At 40.5% G+C, this 24785-nt stretch overlaps 1 protein-coding gene across 9 annotated transcripts in view; it reads right to left on the bottom strand.

Moving 5' to 3' along the window:
* Positions 1-1916: 1916 nt before the first annotated feature.
* The window catches only part of RASGRP3 (RAS guanyl releasing protein 3), an 88757-nt gene continuing 65888 nt past the window's right edge, over positions 1917-24785 (bottom strand). For 7 of the 9 annotated variants that reach the window (XM_019653821.1, XM_019653826.1, XM_019653822.1 and 4 more), the window contains 8 exons: positions 20140-20217; positions 17119-17235; positions 13953-14068; positions 11395-11542; positions 6939-6975; positions 4659-4784; positions 3959-4323; positions 1917-2317 (listed from right to left, as the gene is read on the bottom strand). In XM_019653821.1, the coding sequence (XP_019509366.1) occupies positions 2309-2317; positions 3959-4323; positions 4659-4784; positions 6939-6975; positions 11395-11542; positions 13953-14068; positions 17119-17235; positions 20140-20217 (996 nt within the window). In that variant the 3' untranslated portion in view covers positions 1917-2308. The remainder of the gene's footprint in view (positions 2318-3958; positions 4324-4658; positions 4785-6938; positions 6976-11394; positions 11543-13952; positions 14069-17118; positions 17236-20139; positions 20218-24785) is intronic. The other 2 variants (XM_019653829.1, XM_019653828.1) reach the window with 2 other exon arrangements.

The following is a 24785-nucleotide window of genomic DNA, read 5'->3' as shown; positions in this document are numbered from 1 at the left end:
GTTCCAATACAGTTATTTGTTTACTGGCTAAAAACTTCCTCACAGACAGTGCCATGTGAGCTGTTGCATTGCTGTGATGCAAGAGCCATGAATTGTTGGCAAAAAGTTCAGGTCTTCTAACTTTTTCATGCAGCCTTTTCAGCACTTCCAAATAGTAAACTTGGTTAACTGTTTGTCCAGTTGATATAAATTCATAATGAATAATCCTTCTGATATCAAGAAAAGGTTAGCAACATTGTTGCAACAAATTCCGGAGCCTAATTGTCAGACCTCGTATACATATTTATACACATATACACATATAGTTTACATACATATGTATACACATTTGTTTTATTTTCTTTTTTGTTTGTGTTTATTTCTTTTTTACTCAAGGTACATTTAGTATCTTTGTCACAGGAAGGCTGACAATAGAAAACTCTTCTCATATGTAAAAACTCAAAAATAAGCCAAACTGAGTGGCAAGTGAAATAATTGCTCTGAAAAGCAAAAGAACAGTCCAACATTTATTAACAAGTTTCTTCCTGAATTTTCTTAAATTAAACACACACACACACACACACACACACACACACACAGGAAAGTTTGCTTGTACTTAAACTGCTGTTTTCTGTTTTTAATTTTGTTAACATGTATCTCATTGCCTTTATGAATAGGAATAGATAGTGTATATACATATTATAGAACCAACACTTGGGGATGACGGTTTGCCTTCTGGGATGCTTGCATATGGTGGGTGAGTTCTCTGATTACCAGGCTTCATCACAGCTCCCTCAACCAATACCTTCATTTAATTTGCAATATCTCTGCAAATTGGTCTCTCAGTCGCACAATTAAGTCACTTCTAGCCATTTTGGAATCGTATTTTAAGCAGTCATCTTGCCTTAATTCCCACAGGCTCTGAGCTCCTGAGGGCAGAGACCATGACGTCTTTGTGCATCTAGCACAGGGCCTGCCCAGAGCAGGTGTTCAGCAGATGTTTGCTGAGCAGAACTGTCAGTTACCTAATGGAAAAAGAGAAGAAAGGCATTTTTTTACTGAAGTGACTGCTCCCAATAGAAATGAATTGAGCCTTATGTAGTATAGTAACTACATACTTACTCTCCCAAACGCAGGCCAGTTTCTGACTGGCCCGTTGGTAGCTGATCACAGGCTCAATCCCGTCTCTGTTTCTGAACATCTTAAACCAAGTTCTCTCTTCTCTTATTATGTAAGAAAGAGACCCACGGATAGTTGTTTTGGGTCAAAGGAACATATTTAAAACATTGATGCTTTAAAATTTTAGATGAAATGTTAATCAAAGTTAGCTTTGATGATTTACTTTATATCTCTGTTCTTTAATTATGGATGGCAATTCCTTAGGAAGAGCACGAGAGTTCTCTTTCACATCCCCAAATATTATTTTTTAACAAACAGAATTCTTAAAACTATTTTGAGTTTTTAAAAATTGCTGGTTGCTTTGCATTTTGCTAAGTGGTTGGTTTGTTGGTTTGTTTTTCTCCTAAATTTTATCTGCAAAGGCTTGAATTATTTTTTTTTTTGTTATTCACATTTCTTAATAGCAGTCTTAGTAGAAGTTTTAATAAAGATGGGTAACTTCAGTCAAATGGGACAAGCATAGTTAATTTCCTCCCATGGCAATTATAAATATTAGGAGAATTTTCGTGGCTGTGTCATAGCTTCCTAGTGATGCAGAATTGGTAAGACTTACATGATATATAAACACGTGACTTGTTACACATCATTATAGCAACCGTATGATAAGAACAATGTAAACAGCTTCTCCTTGCAACAGATCGTCATTAGAAGAATCACTGCATTCCAGGTTTGAGGAGCATCCTTGTCCCTCAAGAAAATGTTAAGTCCTGGTCCCATCCAGAAAGCGCATAAAAAGACTTCAAAATAAACTCCTCGTTAAATATCCCCCCATCTTTTATAAAAATACCGAAATAATATTCTCACAAAGAAAGCAGAATCTGAGTTTAGAGAATAAGTATCAAGAACATGCACAAAAGCTTTCGTTTCACCCGTATATGAATGGCTCCAGAGAAAGATACATGAGAAAAACAATCAACTACATAACATAGTCTTCATGGCACCTAACTAGGGGCAGGGGAGGAGGAAATAAATAGTTCATAGGATAAGTCCTCTGTCCCATAGTCCAGTCAGGGAGATCCCATGTCACAAGGCGCTAAACGTCCAGACATCTTTTCAGGTAACTTCCTGAGAGCTGGACTGTTCTTCAGAGTTTCTCATCGCATTCTTGCCAAATGTCAACATTATTGCCTTCAGTGTCCTCAGCCTGAAGTCAGCCATCCTGCAATATGAATGACAACCTGTTATACAGCTGGGTCTCATTTAACAACATAAGAGTGTTCCTAGAAAGCAGTTTATTGGATAAATTCGAGAGATCACCTCAAATGATCAGTACCTTGTACTCTCAAGATGTAGAGGGAATTAAAAGATCATGTAGTCCACCCAGCATATGAAATCTTAAAGACTTCCACACAGAGAGTCTAACAAGGATGCTTACTATAGTGCTCTCTACAGGGTGGTCCGTAAAACATTGGTCTCTGAAAGGCTCCTTGTTGGTGTTTCTTTCTCTTATTCACTTTTATGTTCTTATTCACTTTTATATTCCTAGCCTGAACTGTGCTAGGCCAGTAGAAAAAGCGGAAGGATAGGACTGAAATATTTGCTAAGATGATCAGTAGGGGAAGCAATAAAAATGAAGATGGTATCGCAAATCTATAGGGGAAGAGAGTAAATTAGTTGGTTGCCTAGGGTGAGAGTGAGGTGGGGGAGATGAGGAGTGACTGCTTAATGGGTATAGGGTTTCTTTGTGGAATGATATCAATTAGACTGTAGTGATACTTATGCAATGCTGTGAATATACTAAAAACCATTGAATTACATACACTTTGGATGGGTACATTTTATAATATTAAATTCTATCTCAAGCTGTTTTTAAAAGCTGGCATTATCATAAAGGGAAAAATGGCTCAGCAGGAACTTGCAATAAACTTCATATGACTGAAGATAATACGTGGTCTCCTTATTAATTGTCCTCAATGAGGAAGGAACTAGAGGAATTTCGGTTAAAGGTCATTGGAGTTTTCCTCATCACAGAAAACTATGGAGACTAGGTCTCCTGAAGAGCGTGAAATGTGGAAGACCACCCATAAGAATAAACAGCACTGGTTAGATCCACTAGGATCTCTGCCTAACCCAATATTCTGTTCATGAGAGAGAGTGATTCAGTAGGGAGGCAATGGCTGCCCTCCATAACATTGCTTTAAAGGTTAGGACTATGACACCAATTTCCCCCAATCCTTTTTCTTAATACACTATGAAGTGTTGACTAATAAATGTATCTAAGTCCATCTTGAATCAATTTATATTTTCAGCTTGTTCTAACAAATTCCATATGCTTCCCAATTTCCTTTGGATGATTGGAGTGTAGTTTCTGTGCAGAGGCAGAGCCTGGCCTATAGAACCTTGAGGTCCCCACGTCTCTACTTCTCACCACCCCATTCTCCATGATGGTGTCAAAAGCTTTTTTTAAAATAGGGGCAAGAGTTTCCAACTTTCCTTGTCTATCTACCAGCCAGCCTTTTCCACTGGCTCCCCTGAGTTTGGGCCCTGGTTCTAACCTGGAAAACTAAGCTGACTGGTATACACACTTGTATACTGAACACACACAATAGTCATGGGTCCCTGGAACATTATTTCAGTACACAGACATGGAATCGGAGACACAAAACCATTTGCCCAGAGTCACATATCTGGCCAATAGCAAGACTAAAAAAGTGATATTTCTTGATTCCCAACCATGCTGCTCTCAAAACCACCCAGGCTGCCTCCCAGACTCACTGTAACACTCATCTCAGCCCTTTTCAACTTCCCTCTTTTGACTTTTTTTTTTTTGTGTGTGTGTGTGGTTTGACCCAACACTGACCTCACCATCCTGTCTGGCCTCACCCATGTCTGCTTCATCCTGGTCAAGCTCAAACTCGGTGCCACGGTCAACAACATCCACGCCAGCCTGAACCCTGGGCTTCTCGTTTTCCCACTTTGCAAAGCCTTTGTCCTTTGCTGCTTTGTCATGGAACTTGGATTTCATTTTGGGGAAGGTGTGAGATCCCGAGTCCCCCCAGCCAGCCTCCGACCATACAGGCTCGGTCTGGGTGGCCTGGCTCGTGGTGGCCCGCTGCAGCCTCACGGAGATCTTACGAGAAGAGCCTGTGACCAGGGTGATGGCTCTGCTGTCCAGGTCTTGGTGGCCAGCAGCAACGCCAGGGAACTCGAACACCTCATCCTGCGCTGGAAAGGGAAAAATTACTGTGATTATTTGACATCTGATTGCTTCGTAGCAAACCATCAGAGTTGGTGCGAATAATAGGGGTCCAATGGGCCAAGGTCCCAGAGGAACAGACCAGAGGCAGAGTGAAACTGGCTGCAGGTGAGTTGCATGTTAGTGAGACCTGAAAGCAGAGAATCAAGGGGGATTCAAGGGTGTGGTCACTGCTGCTCTCCTTGAAGAACGCCTTGGTGTTTATGATGACCAGGTTTAGATCCAGAACCCAACAGAGGTCCAGGTATGGAAAGGTGAGCAGAGAGAAATCGCAGTGGGCAAGGAAGTAAGTAGAGGACATTACCTGGGGGCAAGGATGGGCTTCCGGGCAGCGACCCATGACTGCTGCCTAAGGAAGGTGCCCGGGCCAATCTCCTGCAGGCCAGAACCAGGAGGTCTTTGCATTGCTTGTGACAATTGGCTCCACAGTCTGAAAAATCCCAAAGTAGCACAAATGATTAGTGTGCACCAAGCACGTCTGGTGCTGACTGGGCTTCAAGGATGGCCCTTGAGCTGGCCACCCTCCCCTCCCCCACCCTTGAGTCTGTGTTGAATCTCAGAGTCAGACTCAGGCCCACAGGGTGTGTCTAGGGCCTGGAACAAGGCCTGTCGGACTCTCTTGTCTTCCTGGGGCTCCTAAAGTTCCCTTATTGGGTTACGGGAAAAGTCATGACACATTTTTGCAACGAAAAACAGAAAAAAATACATCATGACTTTTCCGATAACCCAATGTATTGGTTCAGCTTCTTCCTCTACATAATTCATTGACATGTTGGAGACGCAGCAAGCATGGGCTAGGCTGAGTGGGGAATTGCCTTTGCCCCAAACTAAATGCGAATCACGCAGGATTGGGGCTCTTTCCCAGGCCAAGATGAGTTCCCCACAAAGAGGCTCCCTAAGCCAGAATGAGGCACAAAGCCTCAGCTTCTAGTCTCTCCCCAGACCAACTGCTGACTTATTCAGTCTTTGTCTGCTTTTTATTTATTATTATTATTCTTCATTTCCCAAAACCTTTTCCAGGGCAAGGGATGATATTTTCTGCCTCCTTTCTTTGCATAGAAACAGAGAACACATGCTCAATAGACATGTTCCAGGTTTGACAATGGCTTTGAAATGGCATGTAGCAAATTCTGTGAAATTTCCCATTGGGATATTTTAGTTAAAAAAGTACAATATTAATTGCTACTTGGGGTAGAAATTTTTGGCCACTTTGGAAGATAGCAACACAATTGTTTCCTAAGAGAGCCCTACGTTTCCCTTAGATTCACTGAACAGATATGATCATTTTAAAGAGTGTATTTCTCTCTCTCCATCAAGGAAGACCTTTCTAATGATTTCCAATACCTATTTTCCCCAAAATGGTCTTGTTTCAAATGGACTTGTAATGACATTATAGAAAAATCAAGTTATAATGACATGTTCAGTCTATTTCAGTTTTTTTACTCTTTGTGCCTTTAAGGGAAAAGGCCATGTATATAAAGATGATCGAAGGGTTTCATTGATATTCATCCTCATAAAATAGTGTGTGTGTGGATGTGTGTGTGCACGCGCGCACATGCACATCTTTTAGGGGATACAAGACAGAAACCAGAATAAAACTAATTACTTATAGCTAAGCAGTAAGGTATTGTAGTATCTTTTCTGCTTGAAAGATAAATGCAACTTAGACTCAGACATTGACACAGAGAACTAAAGGAAAGAAAGGTATTTTTTGAGCACTAAAACGTGGCTCTCATGAAGGTTCAGGGAAACTCACTGTTCATGCAAAATGAGGGCCAAATACTGAAAAACGGCTGGAGAAACAAAGACATCACAAGGGGACAATATTAACCTGAAGGCAGTCTGCGTTTTAGTGTTTCCTTTTGTAGTTTTATTATCTTTTCCAAGAGCACTGTGAGATTCTTAAAGGAACCAGTATAAAGAGTCTGCATAAAATATTCAGCAATTTCTTAAATACCAATAATGTGTAATAATCATATGTGTACAAGTAGCAACACATCCCTAAATGCCCATTAATATGTGTACTGCATTCATCATATGTATGTGTCCAGTTGTTTATACATTTTAATTAAATGGGGAGATATATGAATGAATTCATTGAAAAGGATAAAAATAAGTTTAAGGTTTTTCCTCTTTTTTCATCATCATCTGTGATTTCGTAGAGAAAGGCATAGCGATGTGACAGTAGCAGGAAATTCATACGTATTACTGAAATAAGTGTTATGTTTCTATTTTTTCCCCCTGAGGGAAAAAGGTCTTATATACAGTATTCTAGTTAGGCCTGTCCCACTTCAGAATTCCCATCCGTGTGCTGATGATGAGCAAGACAGTTTAGAGATGGGGGCTCCATATATGCAGGTTCATAGGGGTGCTTTGCTTCCTCTTCCAACAAGCTATAAACATCCAGTCGGTCTCTCCAACATTCCAGGGAATCCTTTCCTGGACACATTAACTCTTCAGTTGCCAGGGGCCCAAAAGATCCGAGTTCTCCACAATGCCAAGCGCTGTTGTGTTTCATCAGACAAATTTGATTCCTGTCCCAAAAGTCACATCCTTAAATTTTAACCAAGAAACATTTATTTACCTTTGCATTTGTAGCCTTGCTTGATTATGCCCCAGAGCTGTAACAAAAGACAAAGGGATGTCAGGGAATCGGAAGAAAAGGCTGGAAAGAAAACAAGGCCAAGGAGAAGGAAATCCTGGGAAGCTGATGACTAGTGGGGCACAAACAGGATGTAGCTGCTCCTGACTGACACCCTTCCTGTCGGATAGGAGAACCCCCTCCCAGCCCACTCCAGCTGGGGTGATAACAGGAATTTTGCTTCCTTTTTCTTTCTGGGAGCCAAATGGGAACTGGGATTGGAAACCGACGTTGGTGCATTTATTGGACTTCAGCATAATGTTCTCTCAGCAAAAGTTACGGGGGGATCTTTATCACTCTGTCTTCAGCCTTCTCTTTACTCACACGCGGATCTCGGTGCCCACTGCGGGGACGGAAGCAATCTAAGCGGTGCGCACCTCTGTAAGGCATTTATATTTTGCTAGGTTATTTTCTGAGTAGCATTTGTACCTTGAAAGAATACAGAAGAGGAAGAGATCTAGTATTGTTGATTCATGTATTCATTTTCCGCCTTTGCTCAGTGTTGGGCCTGTGCCAGGGCTTTGGGAGATGCAGAAAAGGCCCAGATTGTGTCCATCAAGCAGGAAGTGGGATGTAGAAAGTGACAAATGTCTCAGGAGAGATGTGAGGGCTTACAGTTCAGCGAGGGAGCGTTTGCCCAGGTGGTTCCAGGGTATCGACCTAGTGGTGGTATCGTTGCCCTCCTGACACACCGTAAACTTCATGAAGAAGAGGCCTCACCATGTTCTTTCTCATGCCTTCCTTAGCTCTTGCACATGGGTACCAGGGACACCAGGAACATAAACGTATGGATGAATTAAATGGTCTTAGCTCAAGCTGGAGAAGCCCCACTCCTAACCTAACTGTAGTGGTTCGGTTAGGTGACTGATACCTACTTAAGAAAATGATTTTGAAAACAGCAGGGCTGGTGGCCTACTGGGGCTGACGCAAGTGTCATTCATAATGCATTATAGAGGAATAATGCCCTGGGTGTGGGTATTACGGCCCTATGAGAAGAGTAAGTAGCTGCCAATGTGAAGTGATTCAAGGCCATCAGGAAGGCTGCTCCTTACCCTTCTTCTGACAAGAAAATTTCACCAGTGGAGAGTGATTCCTTTGAACCTTAGAAGTTATTTGCCCCTTTAGAATACATTATTAAGATGCAAATGTCTCCTGGGACAGGGCAACGTTTTGCTCTGGAGACAAGAAGGATTCTGAAGACAACGAACTGGAAGCAAGGCCTCAGGTGCGAGTTACAGATGCAAGTATGCCGGAAGAGGGATGGGAAGGAGACAGTACAGTGAAGGGACGTGGGTGGGCGGGGCAAGCACATCATGTCAGGGTGCTAAGGATCTTCAAGAGAATCTAATTTGCTTCTTTTTTATAAAAGGACAGTGTGATGATCCAGGAAATTAAATAATTTGCAAAGTCCCACATCTGGGAAACTTCATAGAGATAAGAAATTGTTTCCTCACTGAGCCCTTGATAATAACAGTAATAATAAAAATAATAATAATGACAGCTAATGTTTTTAAACTCTTGCTATGGGAGAAGCACAGTTGTAAGCTCTTTATGTATATGAACTCATTTAATGCTCACAATCCCCTTAGGGGACAGGTAACGATCATTTTCTCATTTTTACAGATGAAAAGACTGAGCGATAGAGCAGTGAAGTCACTTGGCAAGGTCTCATCGCTCGTAAGTAGGGAAGAAGAATGTGTCACTTGAGGGAAAGACAGGAAGCCATGGCTCCTGGGTGTTGCGTGTATGAGAAAACCCCACCAATCTAGGGCAAGAAAGGATAGGATTTAAGAAGCACCCTAATATCTGGATATGGCACATTACTAGCACTGCTGCAGGAACTGCTGAAAAAGATATAGCCGAGCATTGAGTCCTATCAGGAGGGGAAGTCAGGGCATTGCTTGCTAAGGTTGACTTCATAACTAGGAGACAACACTAGACAGGAAGAAGCTCTAGGCTAGCATGCCATCCAAGGGTAGGAAAGGGTGACCTCATGTAGAGAGTTGTGTAGGAGTATTTCCTACAGTCCTTTGATCGGAGGCCTCAGGCTGCTATAAGATTTGGAGTCATTGATTGTGGTATAAGGAGCACTGGACTGGGAGTCAGGAGGCCTGGACATGAGTCATGGTCCTACTGATCCATGTGACCTCAGGGAAGTCACTTAACTTCTCCAGACCTCAAAATAAGGGAATTACCAGAACTCTTTCAGTTCTAGAATTCTAATTCTAAAATAAGTGTACTTCAAGGAGTGTCTGTTTGTCTTCCTTACCCTTAAAATGTAATTTATTTCAAAAGCAGGTGGTCTAGGCACTGATAAATGGTTTCTTGCATTCCCCCATAATTCCTTTCAATGATATATTTAGAGAGTTATATTTATAAATCCCTTTGAAAACCAGCGGATTTTAAAAATATTTGTGAGTAAAGAGCAAATCAAATTGTACCAATAAAATTAAATATATTTTGAAAAATGAAAAAGGGCTATTAAAACTTAAAGTGAGTTAGTTTCCACTAAACTCCCAAACTATCAAGGGACACTAAAAGAAAAAAAAATTTACTTTGAGGAATATGGCATGTAACATGTCTAATACCATTTAGTCATCATAACAACAAGATAGGTAAGAATTAACCCCTTTTACAGATAGAAAAACAGAGACTCAAAGATCATCAATAATTTGGTGAAGGACAAACAGTTAATAAGGGGCAGAAGTAAGATTCAACGTCAGGGCTCCAGGTTCCAAGTTCAGAGTTATCTACCTCATCCCAGCTGCATCAAGACCCTAGCACCACCAGCACATCGTTCTGATGAGTTGGGGAGAGGAACACGGAGGCTTCTGAGAAACACTACCTTGCTGCTTCTCCAGTAGCAGTGCCTCCATAGGAAGGAGAGACATCCCAACGGACCGGAGAGCAGTGCGAAGGCCCTGAGAGTTGATGAGGGCCTTCCAGCTCTCATACCACACCAAAGGACAAATGCCTCAACTAGACTTTCGGCTAAGCTGTGCCGTGGCCTAACAGGTTCACAGGCCCCTCTCTGCAGGAGAGAGTTCCCCATGACCCCATCCCACTTCAGCGGTTTTCAGGTCTAGATACATCCAAAAATTCCCATCATAAGAGAGAAACATGAAAAAGATGTATTTATTTTACAGTAAAGTGGTCAGGTGATGCAGTCCCAGTGGTGAAGCATGAGAAGCTCTCTTTCCCTGGGGTGGACAAAGACAGCCTGGCTACAGTGGCCTTTCCCCTGGACCACGTCAGCTGCTGTGACCACTTAGGGCCATCTGTGAGGTAACCACTTCCTTTTATTTACCCATTCTCAGAGGGGTGTGTGCTGGAACACAAACTCCTGCCCTTGGGCCCCCTCCCCCAAGCCAGTTCAAGCGCGGGATGGGGAAAAGCGTAATTTAGTAGTAGCATATAATATCAGCTATAGGTCAACATAGGTCAACAGTGTGGCATGACTGCTGAATGAAACGAACGTAACTGAGCTCTGGCATCGGATGAAGGAGCAATAGTTGTATTCACCCTCAATTAGAGTACCACAAGTTCCATCTTATTATAACTTGGGTATCAACTAGAGCACGTACGGGGCCCAAGAGTCTCTGTTTAATGCCAGGGCCTAAGCTGACCTTAGTTGTTAAAGAATGATTAAATGTTTGGAATGACGTGTACAATCTTCATTTGTTGCCGTGGTGTAGGTAGAGAGCAGGATTCATAGTCAGAACCCCTGCGTTTGAGTCCTGACTCTGGTCATTATTGGCAGTTCAATCCTGGACAATTTGGGTTATCCTCACTAGACCCCTTTATCTTCATAGGTAAATGGGGAGAGTAAAATGCCCACCTCGTGGGCTAGTTATGAGGATTAATTACACTAATATCTATGGCAGTACTTTATTACTGTCAAATGCTGAGTAAATGTTATTGATTATTATAGCCATCTTCCCTCCAAAAAGATTTTTTTTTCCTTTTTTGAGTTATGAGTTAACGAGCCATGCCATGATGGACTTCTAGTGACTGACATCATATGAAACAAGAACTAGGAGGAAGTGGCTGAGATAAATTCTCCCCCTAATTGCATCCACTTGTGAGTATCAGGGATGAATGCCAGGGCTCATTGGGCAGGATATTTCCCGGCAGGGATTAACAGACAAACCATTCACTCGAATAGCAGGGTTCACCCATCTTCCCTGTCTTTGCTAGCCCTACATTCCTAGAAAGCACATAACTAAACCTGTAGATCTGGCTTTTGTGTTTAATTTAATTTTTAATTTCAGGGAGCCATCTTGTTTTACTTCTGATCTGAAGCAGTCAACGGATTCTGTTTAGTGTAGCATTGTCCTGCCTTCTCAGAATGCTGCACAAATAACTACATAGGACAGAAAACAATGGAAGACAGACTTACAAATCCTGCACAGTGTTCGCAGAAGGTTGGCTTGAGATAGGTCATCTCCTGAAAATTATGGACAAATCCTGGTCCCATTTTACAGTGTAGTTGGGACTTAGCTCTCAGGAAGTAAGCCATCATTTCATCTTTACTAATTAGGCCGTCCCTGTGAAGAGAATCAAAGAAGAGCGGGGTCTTTGAATTCCATATTGAAAAGTGGTTGCCACACTTTAATCCTTTAGTTCCCAAACCTTTGTGGCTAAAAGCCGGTGGGGAATGTTTATTTCTTTGTTACATCTGAAGAAGGAGAGGACCTCATAGGACAGCTTTAAGTGTCAAAGACTTTCTCAATATGCAAATGAGTGTGCGTGTGTGTGTGTATGTGTGCGTGTGTGTCCTGTGCACCGCAGCCCAGAGAGTCTTCTTTGTTACTGAATTGTAGCTTCCAGAAGGACATCTCCTTTCTAGCCCTTGCCTCACAGTAGAGTGTGCAAGAATCAGTTTGCAGGAGAAAGGCAGAAAGAAAACTGACAACTGGACCTACCATTCTCATATTCGTTCAGCCTGATGTCATCCAGGCCATCTGCACTGGTAATCCTATCTTGGAGTCACCCTACCTGAGGAAGTCATGCCCATCCCCCACTCTCCAGCCTCCCCAGGACCCCGCTCCTTCCAGGTTCTGCTTCTGCTCTTCAGGCAGTACTTCTTCTGTTTACAAATATGCTCAGGAGTTCCCCTTCCTAAAACATGTCTTTCCTCAATCGGGCTTCCGTCTCTAACACTTGTCTTTTCTCTCTTCCTTCTCTTCCTCTGAAAGTTTTCAAAGAGTATTCATTAGACATTTTTTCCATTCCTTCTGTTACTCTTTCCTCCATATATTCGTGTTTCTAACCCTACCATTCTATTGAAACTGTCACAACGACATCCTCCGTGCCTTTCCTTGTTCTTTGAGCTTGTTGACCTGCTGGCAGCATGTGACATGGGGACAGGTCTCCTCCTTTGTGACAGTCTCTTCTCCACGTACCTCCGTGTTTCCCTGGTTTCCCTCCTGCCTCTCATGCTCTTCCTTCTGTGGTTCTTCTACAGGATCCACCTCTGCCTTTCAGCTTTTCCGTGTGGGGAGAGGAGTCCCCAAAGTCCCATTCCTCAGGCCCCATGCTCACGTTCCTCTCCACTTTCCCCTCTTGGCTCAAATATCCGGGAACCCCAGCTCACACCCCTAGGCTGCAGACTTCACCGACTTCTCCAGCCCTGACTATTCTCCTGAATTTTGGTACCACATCTTCAACAACTTACTGTAATCTCTTCCTGGAAGGTCCCCTCTCCTTTAAATACCAACATATATAAGACTACCTGACAAAATAAATCATGTAAGCTATGAACACTTAAAACCTTCGGTTTTAGAAAAAAAACAGATATAAATATAGATCTATAGATCTATATAGGAAGATATATAGATGTATAGATCTCTCTATTATATCTGTTGGGGCAGCCTCAGTTCCATCTAAAGAACCAGCAGAGAAAAGAAACAAAGACTGGGAAATGATTTTAAGATTATGTTCTATGTACATGCCACTCAGAAACAAACTAAGGGAATAAGTGGACAGTTTGCAGGTAATTTAAATTTTATTTTGTAAAGAAAGCTTAGGTTTCTAATAATTCACTTAAAAAGTATTCCTTGTTTAAGATATACAATAAAAATGAATTAAAGTTTTGAAGCACTTATGATAAAGTATCAAGGGTTTTCTTGGTGTATTGAATTACATACAGATTCAATTTTTTAAAAATTCTTACACCAATAAAAATATTAGAGGATTTTAATGGGATAAAATTTGGACATTTCACCAATATAATAAAATCCAGCAATTCATTACAGATAATTTTAAAACTACAAACTGATCTCATACAATTAAAAATTAATCAAATTATTAATACCAGGCTTTCTTGGCAATTCTTTTTTAATCATTATTTTTTTAACAAGCTGGGTTTTAGCCTCTAAAATCATCTAATTTTTCAAGAATTATTTGCACCTAAAGAGAAATATATTTTTTCTTTGTTAATCAAGGCAAACTTTGAAGTGGCAAAGAAAAAACAACAACAACAAAGCAAGGAGGACACTTGTTGGCTAGCTGCAGCCATCACCTGCTTTCATGAAGACCATAAGTAATAATAATAATAAAAACCTTAACTTGTTGGTGAGTTTTCAGATTGCCCTCAGGTTCACTGATGCCCAGGACTCTACCAGGCTAGCTCTAACTTTATTTCTCCTCTTTTTTTTTTGATGGATGTTTTGGGGTTGATGAACTAAGCAGTAGAAAATATGTAGGAAATGGAGAGCAGGGATAACTTGCTAATGTACACTTGTCCTCAACACTGATGATGTGATCTGCCTTGCAGTTCCATCCAACCAGTTATGTTTGTAGTCACCAAGAAAGAATTTATAGTGAAACGTTAGACTCATCAACCCATTAGGTGGAAGCTGTCAAGATATAAATTAACGGTATCTTTGTTCTCCTCTGATAATAATTTTCTGCTTCAGGAGAGTTATATTAAAATATAACAAAATTAAAACTTACTGATCTTTGTCTAGCACACAGAAGGAGTCCAAGAAGGGAAAGTTGGCAGCTATACTTTCAAAGTCCTCTTGGGAGATGTACCCATCATGGTCATGGTCATAGTTTCTAAACACAGACTGCAAAGGAAACAAAAATGTCTATTGAATGACCAATAACGAGTCGAGCTCTGAACTCATTATTGAGAAAGCAATGATAACTAGCATATTATTCTTTCTATCAAGGAGATTAGAACCTAGTGGGAGATAACAAAATCAAGAGCCTTTACGGTATAACAAGATGAGTACAATGCTGAAGATAAAAACAGAGTGTGGTTTCCTGGAAAACTTGAGGTCTAAATGAGACCTCAGGGTTGAGTAGGAGTCTGGCTTGGTGAATTCACAAATGCCAATACCATGACAATAGAAAATGAAGCCTTACAATGTTAACTTATCTCAAAATTTAAAGTACACTTTTAATGCAATTTCAATCAAAATCCCAGTGGGAATTTGTTTTGAATGATCAAACTGATTCTAAAGCTCAAGTAGAAGTGAACAGGTTGAGAACAGCCTAAAATTGTTTAAGATGAGAAAGAGGAAGAATGTACCCTACCAAATATTCGACAAAGCTACATTAATCCAAACAACATGGTATTATAACTTACTACAGAGTAGAGTCTGGAAATAGACCCATGTTTATACAGCAATTTAGAACATCAAAAAGTATCTTTTTAAATCCACAGGGAAATTATAGATTATCCAATAATTGCTGTTGAGTTAAATGACTAACAATCTTACAAAATTAATTGCCCCCAAACTAAATTCTAGATGCATTAAATATTATAATGTAAAAAAATTAAGCTGTGAAAGTACCAAAGGTAAATAGATGAAAATATTCTTCATGTTTTATAATCTTTGAGCATGAAAGGCCTTTCCTAGCATGACATCAAAGCCAGAAGTCATTAACAAAAATATTTTATTACAATAAAGTGAAAAATATCTGAATCAAAAAAGCTCAATTAACAAATTTAAAGATACATGACAGAAAACTATTTGCAACATATATAAGAGCAAAGACACAAAAGGAAAACTGGCAGTCTCCCAAGTAAAAATACATATGACCAATACACTCACGGAAAGATGCTCAATTGTGCTAGTAATTATAGAAATGCAAATGTAATGTTTTTTTACCTCTCAGATTAGAAAACATTAAAATAATTGGTAATTTCCTAGGGTATGAGAAAATAGGCACTCTCACTGAAGTTGGTGAAGTAAATAGCCAGTCTTTTTGGAGGACATTCAGTGCTTACTCTTTGACATAGTAATTCTACTTCTAGGAATTGTTCTAAGGAAATAACTGAACAAGTTTGCTCAAAAATGTGTGTGTGTGTGTGTGTGTGTGTGTGTGTGTGTGTGTGTTTATAGGGGGGATGAGATTGTACAAGATAATTTACAAATTATCAGTGGTTATCCCTAGAGAGGAGAATTCCCAAGGCCTGAAAATAAAACTTGTATTTTCTATATTTTATGTAATATTTGAATATTGATGACTCTTTCTTTATAATCAGACAGAAATTAGAAATATTTTTCCATTGCCTTCTGCTAAATTGGGTTTTCAAAAAGGTTTGTAAGATCTCCATGCAAACACATGTATGTAAACATATATTTGACCTGCAGTCCAGTTATAATAAATCTTTCTCCCTTTTCCCAATGGTTTCTGTCTATTCTCTTTTATCTGTATTGCCCTATGTTGCAAGCTGCTTCAGGAGTATTTTGGGAAGTAGGCCAGGTATGAATGAACAAATTACTTAATTAAAATATGATTGTTTAGCACTTGTAAGTTGTCTATAGATAACTGAATTGTACAAAATCACAAAGCATTGCTTTTTGTTGCAATCCCAATAGCAATACTTATCCACAACCAAACTTGCTTTAAAATTTAGTGATTATGGAGTGCCTACCATTTGCAGTCTAATATCCACATTTATACTGAAAGTACAAGATTTTTGTAATTTAAGATAAAATTTAGTATGGAAATTTGTAATAAAACCTAGTCTTTCATTTGATTAAACCAATGGTAGGCAACTTGTCCAGACTGGGCCAACCTTCCCTGTGGAATTGGAATTGGAAAGAAGAAAAGAGAGAAGGCATAAGGGGCACAGAGAGAGGGAAGAGGTGGGGGACAGACTCCCCCAGGTGGATGGGGAGCAAAGAAAGTCAGTCTGCAGAGAAAGGAATGAGCACTCAGAGAAAAGCAGAGAGGAGGGTGGGGGAGAGGCTAGTTCTGTCTGTCTTCCACTTCTTGATTCCAGACCTTCCCTAGCTGCAACTCCACCCCTCTGCTCCCCGCCCCCGCCCCCACCAGATCCTTTACCCACCTCCCCTGGTTCCAAGGTGGATCTGTTACTACAACATCATCTCGTCACCTTTCCTCACATCTTTCCTTGCTGCCTCACATGCACCATCTAACTCCTTCCAGTGCCTCACAGTTTCCTGGGTGATCCAAGATGTAGAACATTCTCTTTCTTTAAACATCCTTTCTCAGCAAAAAGTACATTGTATCTTAGAGACACAATCCTATGGTGTCAGAGTTTGCACCCATCCATTAAAGTAAATTTTAATCAGGGATCACAGTTTCTAGTGCCTGAGATTTCCCCCACATTGGTGCTTCTACTCCCCTTTCTACATGGAAAATTCTGACAGAGATTGACCCTTCGTTAAGTGGTACTTCTGACCTAAATGGCATTGTGCTGCTGTGTCACTGACCCCCAAATATATACAGCAAGAGAAAATATCCAACGTACAGGATCTTTCCTACCTTCAGGTAATCAATGTATTGGGCATCTTATGGTGGTGACTCATGTAGGTTTTGAATGAGTAGATTCTAATTCCCAAACAGGTCCTCAAGTGGCAGGGGCAACGGCAGAGGTGTCAAATGACGGAGAAAGAGAGGAATTGAAAGTATCTGAGAGTATTTGGGCAACTGAGTACAGACTTATAAGAAGGGGAAAGGGGGACTTTCAGGGAGAGTCTCCCCCAGAGGCTGAAACCCAGAGCTAAGTGTAGGCTAACTTGCTGTTCTGCAGGGGGCTATTTTCATGGACTCTGTCTGATTCCTGAGCAACTGCAGAATATTCTGGAAAAAAAGGTGCCTTCCAGTGCTCACTCTTTACACTTCCTCAACCACTTACCTCAACTAATTTCCTTATGTGCTTGTTGATGATGGTGGGGTCTGGCTTTGGCACCACTCCTGATGCCCACTCCAGGGGCACCACAGGCTTGGTGGGCGTTGTAGGAGAGGTAGGCTGCTGACAGAAAACACACACATTTTTCAACTTTATCTGTGGTCTTGAACAATTGGAACCAGGGACTCTAAGAAAGACACGTACATTTTGTATATTAATAATACCAGTAAAAACTGACATGTACCGTAGCACTTAAATGTTTTGAAAACAAACAACTTTTGTCAATGGAATCTAATCTGTAACTGAATACATATTTGGATAGGGCATTTTGTTTAGCAACAGCCTAGATGCGATTATTTTAAAAAGGAAAAGTATAATTGCTCTCCCAACCCATTTAAAAAACCCTATCTAAGCTTCCCAACTATTACTAAAACAGCCTTAACCACCTATATAAAAATTCATACAGATTTCGTATAATACAAAATAGATAAAAAAGAACTCAGAGGGGTATAAAAGATGTTTCAAACTTCCAAGGGAAATACAATGATACTTAACATTTGTCAGACGCCATGCAAACTACCAGCTTGAAGCAGTTCCCAGGTCACCCATTAGATCGTGCTACATTTCTTTCAATGATATCATGTATTTCCGAAGCAAAAAAAAAACAAAAAACCACCAACGTGCAACAAGAAATAAGGGTGGCAGTATCCAGTCTGATTCCAAGATTTAAGAAATTGTACGGTGCCCAACAGGCACACATATCCATTAGTAAATAATTGTGGTTAAGAATGAAATTAAAATATTGTTTTTATTTCAATGTATATGTATTCTTTTTTTCAAGTGGGTACCGAGTCATTAGAACATAAATGTTTGTTAAGTTGTTTGGACCTAACTATTGTATAAGTGGAACCATTCGTTAAGTATTTTGTTTGACCTAGAGGTGGTATGTAAAACCTGAGACACAAAGTAAAGCACAAGAACTAGCGAGGCACTAAGGGTTTCACTATGAACAGAAAAAGGTTCTTAGTGCAACTGACGGTTTAGGTGAGGTTGGCTGGCATCAATGGTACGCGCATTGATGTTACAGGCTCTAAGGAATATTAACCTGACTGGAACTTGTTCTCCAGTTCTCACCATGTGTCAAACGTTAGGCACAAATTAGGATGACATTCCACTCAAAGAAGAGACAGAAGGGGATTGGGAAATGTGTTTGTATTGTAAAGATACACAGAATTTTAGCACTTAGAAGGGGCTTTGAAAGCGTCTTTAAAATAAAATAAAATAAAATAAAAAGACTTTTCTATATTTGATAGAAATGTCTCTCAAAATTGGCAAAATTTTATCCTGACAATAAACCGAAGTAAATCTAAAGAGCACAAATCAGGCAAGTGTGCTAAAATGGTCGCTTCTAGCCTGTTCCTGATACAAGACCGCGCATGTGTACTGCGGTAGAAAACAAACAAAAAAAAAGCATAGACGTTGAACACAGACAGGCTTGAGGCAAGATCCCAGTTTTCCCACTTACTAGCATGGTCAGAGACCTATGCTCACCAGACTCAGTTTCCTTAACAGAGTTAATGAGATAATGTGTATATGATGCCCTACCAGGCATCCAACAACCTACCAGGTAGTAAGGTTCCTGGTTATAGGTTAAAGGAAGGTGTCGGAGGTGGAAATGCTGTGTGCGCATGTGCACTACAGCTGACCACACCACAGCCAGCTTCACGACACCAAAGCTATGGAATGAGGGAGGAACTTACAAATCCTTTTTTTTTTTCCCCCTATAACTTTACCTTTCTCTCCAGCTCTCTCTTAGTCATGCTAACTTTGAAGAGTCTGGGTCTCCCCACCCCTCCCTTTGTGCTGTATCTTCCCACATGGCCCAGCAGACGGGCTTCTGTGGACTGGCAGGAGGTGAATGTGCTGATGGAACCACCCACTCACTATTTTAAGAACAGATGCTACCAGGTCAACTGACTCAGGTTCATGTGCATGCCTTCCCAGCGCCAGAGAACAGCACTCAACAGTCTTTCTGCCTCTTTCAGTCCCATGGTTCAGAATCACAGTGGGTAGTAATATAACAGATGAATAGACTTAGGGTCTAGAGTTGCTGGCAACGTGCCACAGAGTTCAACTGATAAGGAGATAAGCATGAGACCTTTATAAAAAAAAAAAAGCTCAGGATATGGTATAACAAACAAAGAAACACTTTTTCCTACAACATGCAAATCTCATCCTCATTGTAGATTTTAGTTCTTTTTTTTTTTTTTTTTAGCTGAGCCATCCTGCCACCTGTTGGCAGCTCAGCGGCTGCTCAGCTCGGGCTGACTCGAACCACTGTTGCTCAGAGCTCAAACTCTTGAGCGAGCTCTTAACCAACTGAGCCACTCAGCCGGCCCCTCATTGTAGATTTTAAATGCACCCAGATATTTTTTTTACCAGAGCAAAACCATAGCTAAGACACAGTCCACTTGCTAAAACTAATGAGCAGTGCACATTCAGTAATGCAGTTTCTTCAATCTCATTATATAATGTTTCTTTACTAAGAGCCAGCCATCAATTAAGTGAGACACTTTCCCATGTGATATTGAAATTCTGAGTGGAGGCAATCACTAATAGAGAAATTTGTGAATTAAGACCATAGTATTTAAAATTTATGAAATCTAATTTTATGTTGAATGGAATTTTTTTTTTACAAAAGCTTGCAAGGATCTAAATGATCTTCAGTAAGATGAGTTATGGTTCACTTTATTTTGGTCCTATACATAGGTGAGTTTTCAAGTGGACACAATCCATAGATCAATAATAAAATAGAGTACTTGCAAATGATCTTCTTCTTTATTAGCCTATGTAAAGAAATAATTCTCCAACAGTCAGGGCTAAGCTGTTTCATTGCTAAAATGGCAATAATACAGATTTTAAAATTCTTCAATCTTTAGGTCACGGAGCACCACTGTAACAGCCAACTACTGTAAATGACAAACCATGGTGTTTGATACTCATGCTTAGAGAGAAAGCAATACCTACCGATTTAGAATTTCTAGGCTCCAGCACCAGGGACAGTTGGTAAATATCATCTTCTGTGTGATAGAGGTCCAGAGAAAGCTACAACAAATTAGAAGGGATAAATAATGAGGTTGGATCATATTTATTTACACTGCTGAAATAGTTTTCAATCTGGATGTCTAAGCCCAATGTCTAGTAATTTGAGTGAATTCAGAACAGTACAAAGATGGCATGCAGAGGTGGAAAATGAAGTTGAAAAGAGAAAAACTTAGACCTCGTGTGGTCATCAGCATCAACAAGAACCACTAACTCAGTTCCTCAGTAATACTTATTGAGCAGCTCCTAAGCTCTGAGCTGGAGATAAGGTATCCATGATGTTGAGAAACAGAGTCAGATGCATAAAGTGAGACTTGTAAATGCAATAAAAGCTGTGTTAGAGGTTTGATTAAAGAACTGTAGAAATAAAGGAGCTGGGTTGGCTGAGTGGCACGTTGGTTAGGAGTTGGCTTGGGACGCCAGCTCTGAGCAGCAGGGCCCTGGTTCGGATCCCACATGAGAGCCAGTGACTCTGTGCCCTCTACCACTAAGATGGTGAACAACAGCTCGACCTGGAGCTGGGCTGCAGTGAGTCGCTGGCGATGGCGTAGGCTGCAGTGTGGCTGGTCGGCAGCGGGCATGAGCTTTCGTGAGCTGCTGTGAGCCGCCATGAGCGGCCGTCCAATGGCCGGCAACCGATCTGCCTCACCCAGGAAGAGTACAATGATAATACCAATGTGGGCCAGTGAAGCAACATCCTCCACAACTAGACTGAAGAACAAAAGGATAGCAACTTATCTGTTGCCCTCCTCCAATTCCCCAATAAAATCTTTAAAAAAAAAAAAAAAAGAAAGAAAGAAGGTAGCAATTAATCGATTTCTGTTATTTTAGGGCATGGTGTTAAGTCCTGGTCACATAAAATGGTACAAAATCATTCTTGCTCTCAAGGGCCTGACAATTTATTGGAATAAATAGGACCTGAACACAAAAAGTTTTGTTCATATCAACAAAAGGCAATACATGCTAAATGTGAAGTAAGTTGCTCTACTCTAAGCGCTCTAGAAATTGTTCAGGGAGGCAGTATATAAAGCATGCGGGAGAGGATTGGAGTTGAGCGGGTCTGAGTTCAAATGCTGAGCCTGCCGCTGGTTAGCTCTCTGACCTTCAGCCAGTTATTTCCTACCGACAATCAGTTTCTATATCTGTAAAATGGGCATGATCAGGAAAGTCCCTACTGCATTAGATTTTTATCAGGATCAAATGGAATAATGCTTGTAAAGTACTTCACACGCAACCTGGTATACAGTAAGATCTCAAGAAATGTACTTTGGTGCTGTTGTTACTTTTACAATGATTGCTGTTACTACTAACATTATTATTATGTGTGAGGGCCACTGAAGGCAGAAATGATCAGGGTTGATTCACACAGAAACTTGTGGATTGGGTCCTAACTGGGAGGACTTGGACAAGGAAAGAGGGAAAGAAAGACCAGGGAGGCATGGACAATGAGACCAACATTGGAGAGCATGGGTAAAATCTAGAAAACTTGAAATGCATGGTCTCACTCACCTGAAACAAAAGTCATGAGACTTAAAATAAGCCTGGGTAATTCCTGTCTTCAATGGTAAGACAACTGATGGATCATAGCATTTTATCACCAGTTAAGATAGCCACGTGCCTGTCCTTTCTTTGAACATTTAGGTGTGAAAAATCTCCTCTAACATTTTGTCTAAAGATAAGGCTTGGTGTTTATGGGTATATGGGTATGGAGTGAGGGGGAATAGATTTTAGGGGGGAGCAACATAAAACTCAAAGGAAAAGGATGTATCTTCTTGTTCTAGCTCAGGGGTCGGCAAACTGCGGCTCGCGAGCCACATGCGGCTCTTTGGGTATGTACATGTGGCTCTGAAGTAAAATTGAAAATGAAAATAAAACTATCATAGTTTCATTTATAAAATATTTAAAGGATATTATTCACATAGTGGTGATTTCATTTGTTTTATGGCTCTTGAATAATTTTTAAATTGTTCTTACATTCCAAGGATTGGCTCTTCCATCTCAAAAGTTTGCCGACCTCTGTTCTATCTCATTTAAAAAAGAAGTTGGAAAAAAAGATGAGGTTAACCAAAAAAAAAAAAAAAATTCCACATGGTCATGTATGCCCATCTTCAAACATGATAGTGAATAAATAAATAAATAAATGTAAGATGATTTAAAAAAAAAAGAAGAAGTTGATATTATAAAACAGCATTTGGAATCATTAATTCATTCATTCAACAAATATGTATTGATCACTTAATATGGGCCTGGGACCATTCTAGTCACTGTTCTAGCTACTAACTATAACATTTAAATTAAGGATTTCATACATCAGTTCATATACTGCTCTACTTGGACTAATGACCTTATAAATCACCTAAAGGTGTTTTATAAACATAATAAAATTGACTTCACTATAAAATTGCCTCGGCATTATTTCTGATCATGAAACTGTATCCACCTTCCCTTGACCAGCAGTGACTCCTACATCCAGGGGCTCTGCCTTTTTGCAGTAAAGGACCATCCCCACGTCACAAACTAATGCCTTAAGGAGAAAGCCCATTATACAAAGAGTGGCGTGGGATGTGTGAAAGGGATATTTTGATAGAGATATTGGTATAACAATGCACTATTTGGAAAAAGGGTCTTTGCAGATGTGATTAACCTGGGGATCTTTCCTCTTAGCTCAACAATAAGGAAAATCTGTGATGATACCTAGACTCTGACATTGGTTGGATCTCTGGGGTGGGAAAGCAATAGGGAGTGATGGGGTCTCTGATGAATGAGGGGCAGCCGTACTCAGCTAAGGCGAATGGTTGTCATCCTGACAATTGCGATGTCTTCTGGTTTGTTAACAGAAGTCAGAAATCTGGAGTTTTATATGAAATATCCCAATTTCTACACACTGGCAGCTAATAACAAAAAAATGTTATGGTTCCATGTAACCCAGTAAAACACATCTGCTGTAGGTAGTTGCCCATTTTGTAAATTCCATGATAGAAGACTCTGCAAGTCTCTACCTTATGAGAGGAAGCAGTGCATCTATCCTTTCCACCTCTGTATTCCCTGTCCCAGCTTGGTGCCTTGCATTGTGACTGCTACACACATAGAAAAAGAACCTAATGACTTCTTCCTTCTGACTTCCTTGTTATTAGGCGTTAATCCGGACTTTGATGAGCATATTCCTATCTTTCTGACTCTAATAACAGGTGCTGGCATCTGCTGGAGAGGGGACAACAGCAGTGCCAGAACATCCAACCAGAAAGTCAAGTAAACCACACACTAAGTAAGGGAGATTCTTCTCAAAAGACACCGAATATCCTGGGGTATTTTCGCATGTCACATGGACAGATGTCTGAGCCTATGATGGAAACATTTTGATCTTCTCCAGATGTTTGCTCTTCATTTATTAGTGGCAGTGTGATGCTGGGCATGTCCTTAACCTTCTCGAATCTCAGTCTCCAGATCTGTAAAACGGGAATCATAAATAACAGCTTTCTTTCAGGACGGTTGTGAAAATTAAATGTGTCCCATGGGGTTTGTTCAGAGAGCTGCACAGATGGTGACTGCAGGCTGTGGCTTCCAGTCAGGGCAGCAGCCGACTGCCACTGTGCTCATCGATGAAAGTGTAGCTGTCCTCTGGGTTAGTCTCACAGACGCTGTGCTTTCCCAGCCACGAGCCTGCTTTCCATTCTCTGGCCTTTTCTGGGCTGTATGATCCTGTACACTGTGACCTCGTCTACTTCCTTTACCATTTTGATAATACAGGCAGCTTGTCAATAGGATTTCAAGAGTATTTACGAGAATTTCAGGATCGGTAACATATTTTGAGTTTGGTTGTTCTGAAAAATGTTTTGAGTCACTGTCTCAGGTTGCTTCCATTACACCCAAACTTATGGGCAACAATAGTTGTGGGGTTCCGTCTGGACATTAGAACCCACATGGCCTGGACTGAAGAATTGTAACATGAAACATACTTGGTCAGCAAACTATCTCTAGTCACCATTTTTGAATTTTTTTTCTTCTTATGAGACCGTAAAAATACAGGGGCTTTCCAATTATTTGCATACACTCAGAATGGTAAAAGTAACCGATAGATCTAAAAATATTATGAAAAGAATCAGATAATGATTTCATATATCATGAAATGAGAAGCATCAGCTTTAAAGCTCCTGGTACATGAATTGGAATCACAATTAAAAAAAAAAAAAAGAAAAAAAAATGTCTTCTCCAGCTCTTCCCTGAAAAGAGGAACAATCTAAAACCCCAGCAGTTGGGTGGTGTGGTCCTTCTTCCTCGTGTGCCAAGGGCCATTCAGGGGGCAAAGGTGACAGTGATTAAAATGGCAGACACTGTCTCTGCCCTCATAGATTTTTGTGGCTTAATCAACTCCTTTACACACCCATGAAGAGGGAGAGACAGAGAGGTTATTTAATTTTTACAAATGCAAAATAAAATAAAAGTCAACAATATTGCCACATTACAAAGTAAATATCTACCAAAGAATGAGAGAGAGAGAGACAGAGAGAGAGAGAGAGACAGAGAGAGAGAGAGAGAGAGAGAGAGACAAAGAGAGAGAGAGAGAGAGAGAG

The sequence above is a fragment of the Hipposideros armiger genome, unplaced genomic scaffold, assembly GCF_001890085.2.
Source record: "Hipposideros armiger isolate ML-2016 unplaced genomic scaffold, ASM189008v1 scaffold_207, whole genome shotgun sequence".
NCBI classification, from domain to species: domain Eukaryota; kingdom Metazoa; phylum Chordata; class Mammalia; order Chiroptera; family Hipposideridae; genus Hipposideros; species Hipposideros armiger.
The sequence above is the reverse complement of the archived record's forward strand: the minus strand, read 5'-3'. Positions and strand labels throughout refer to the sequence as shown.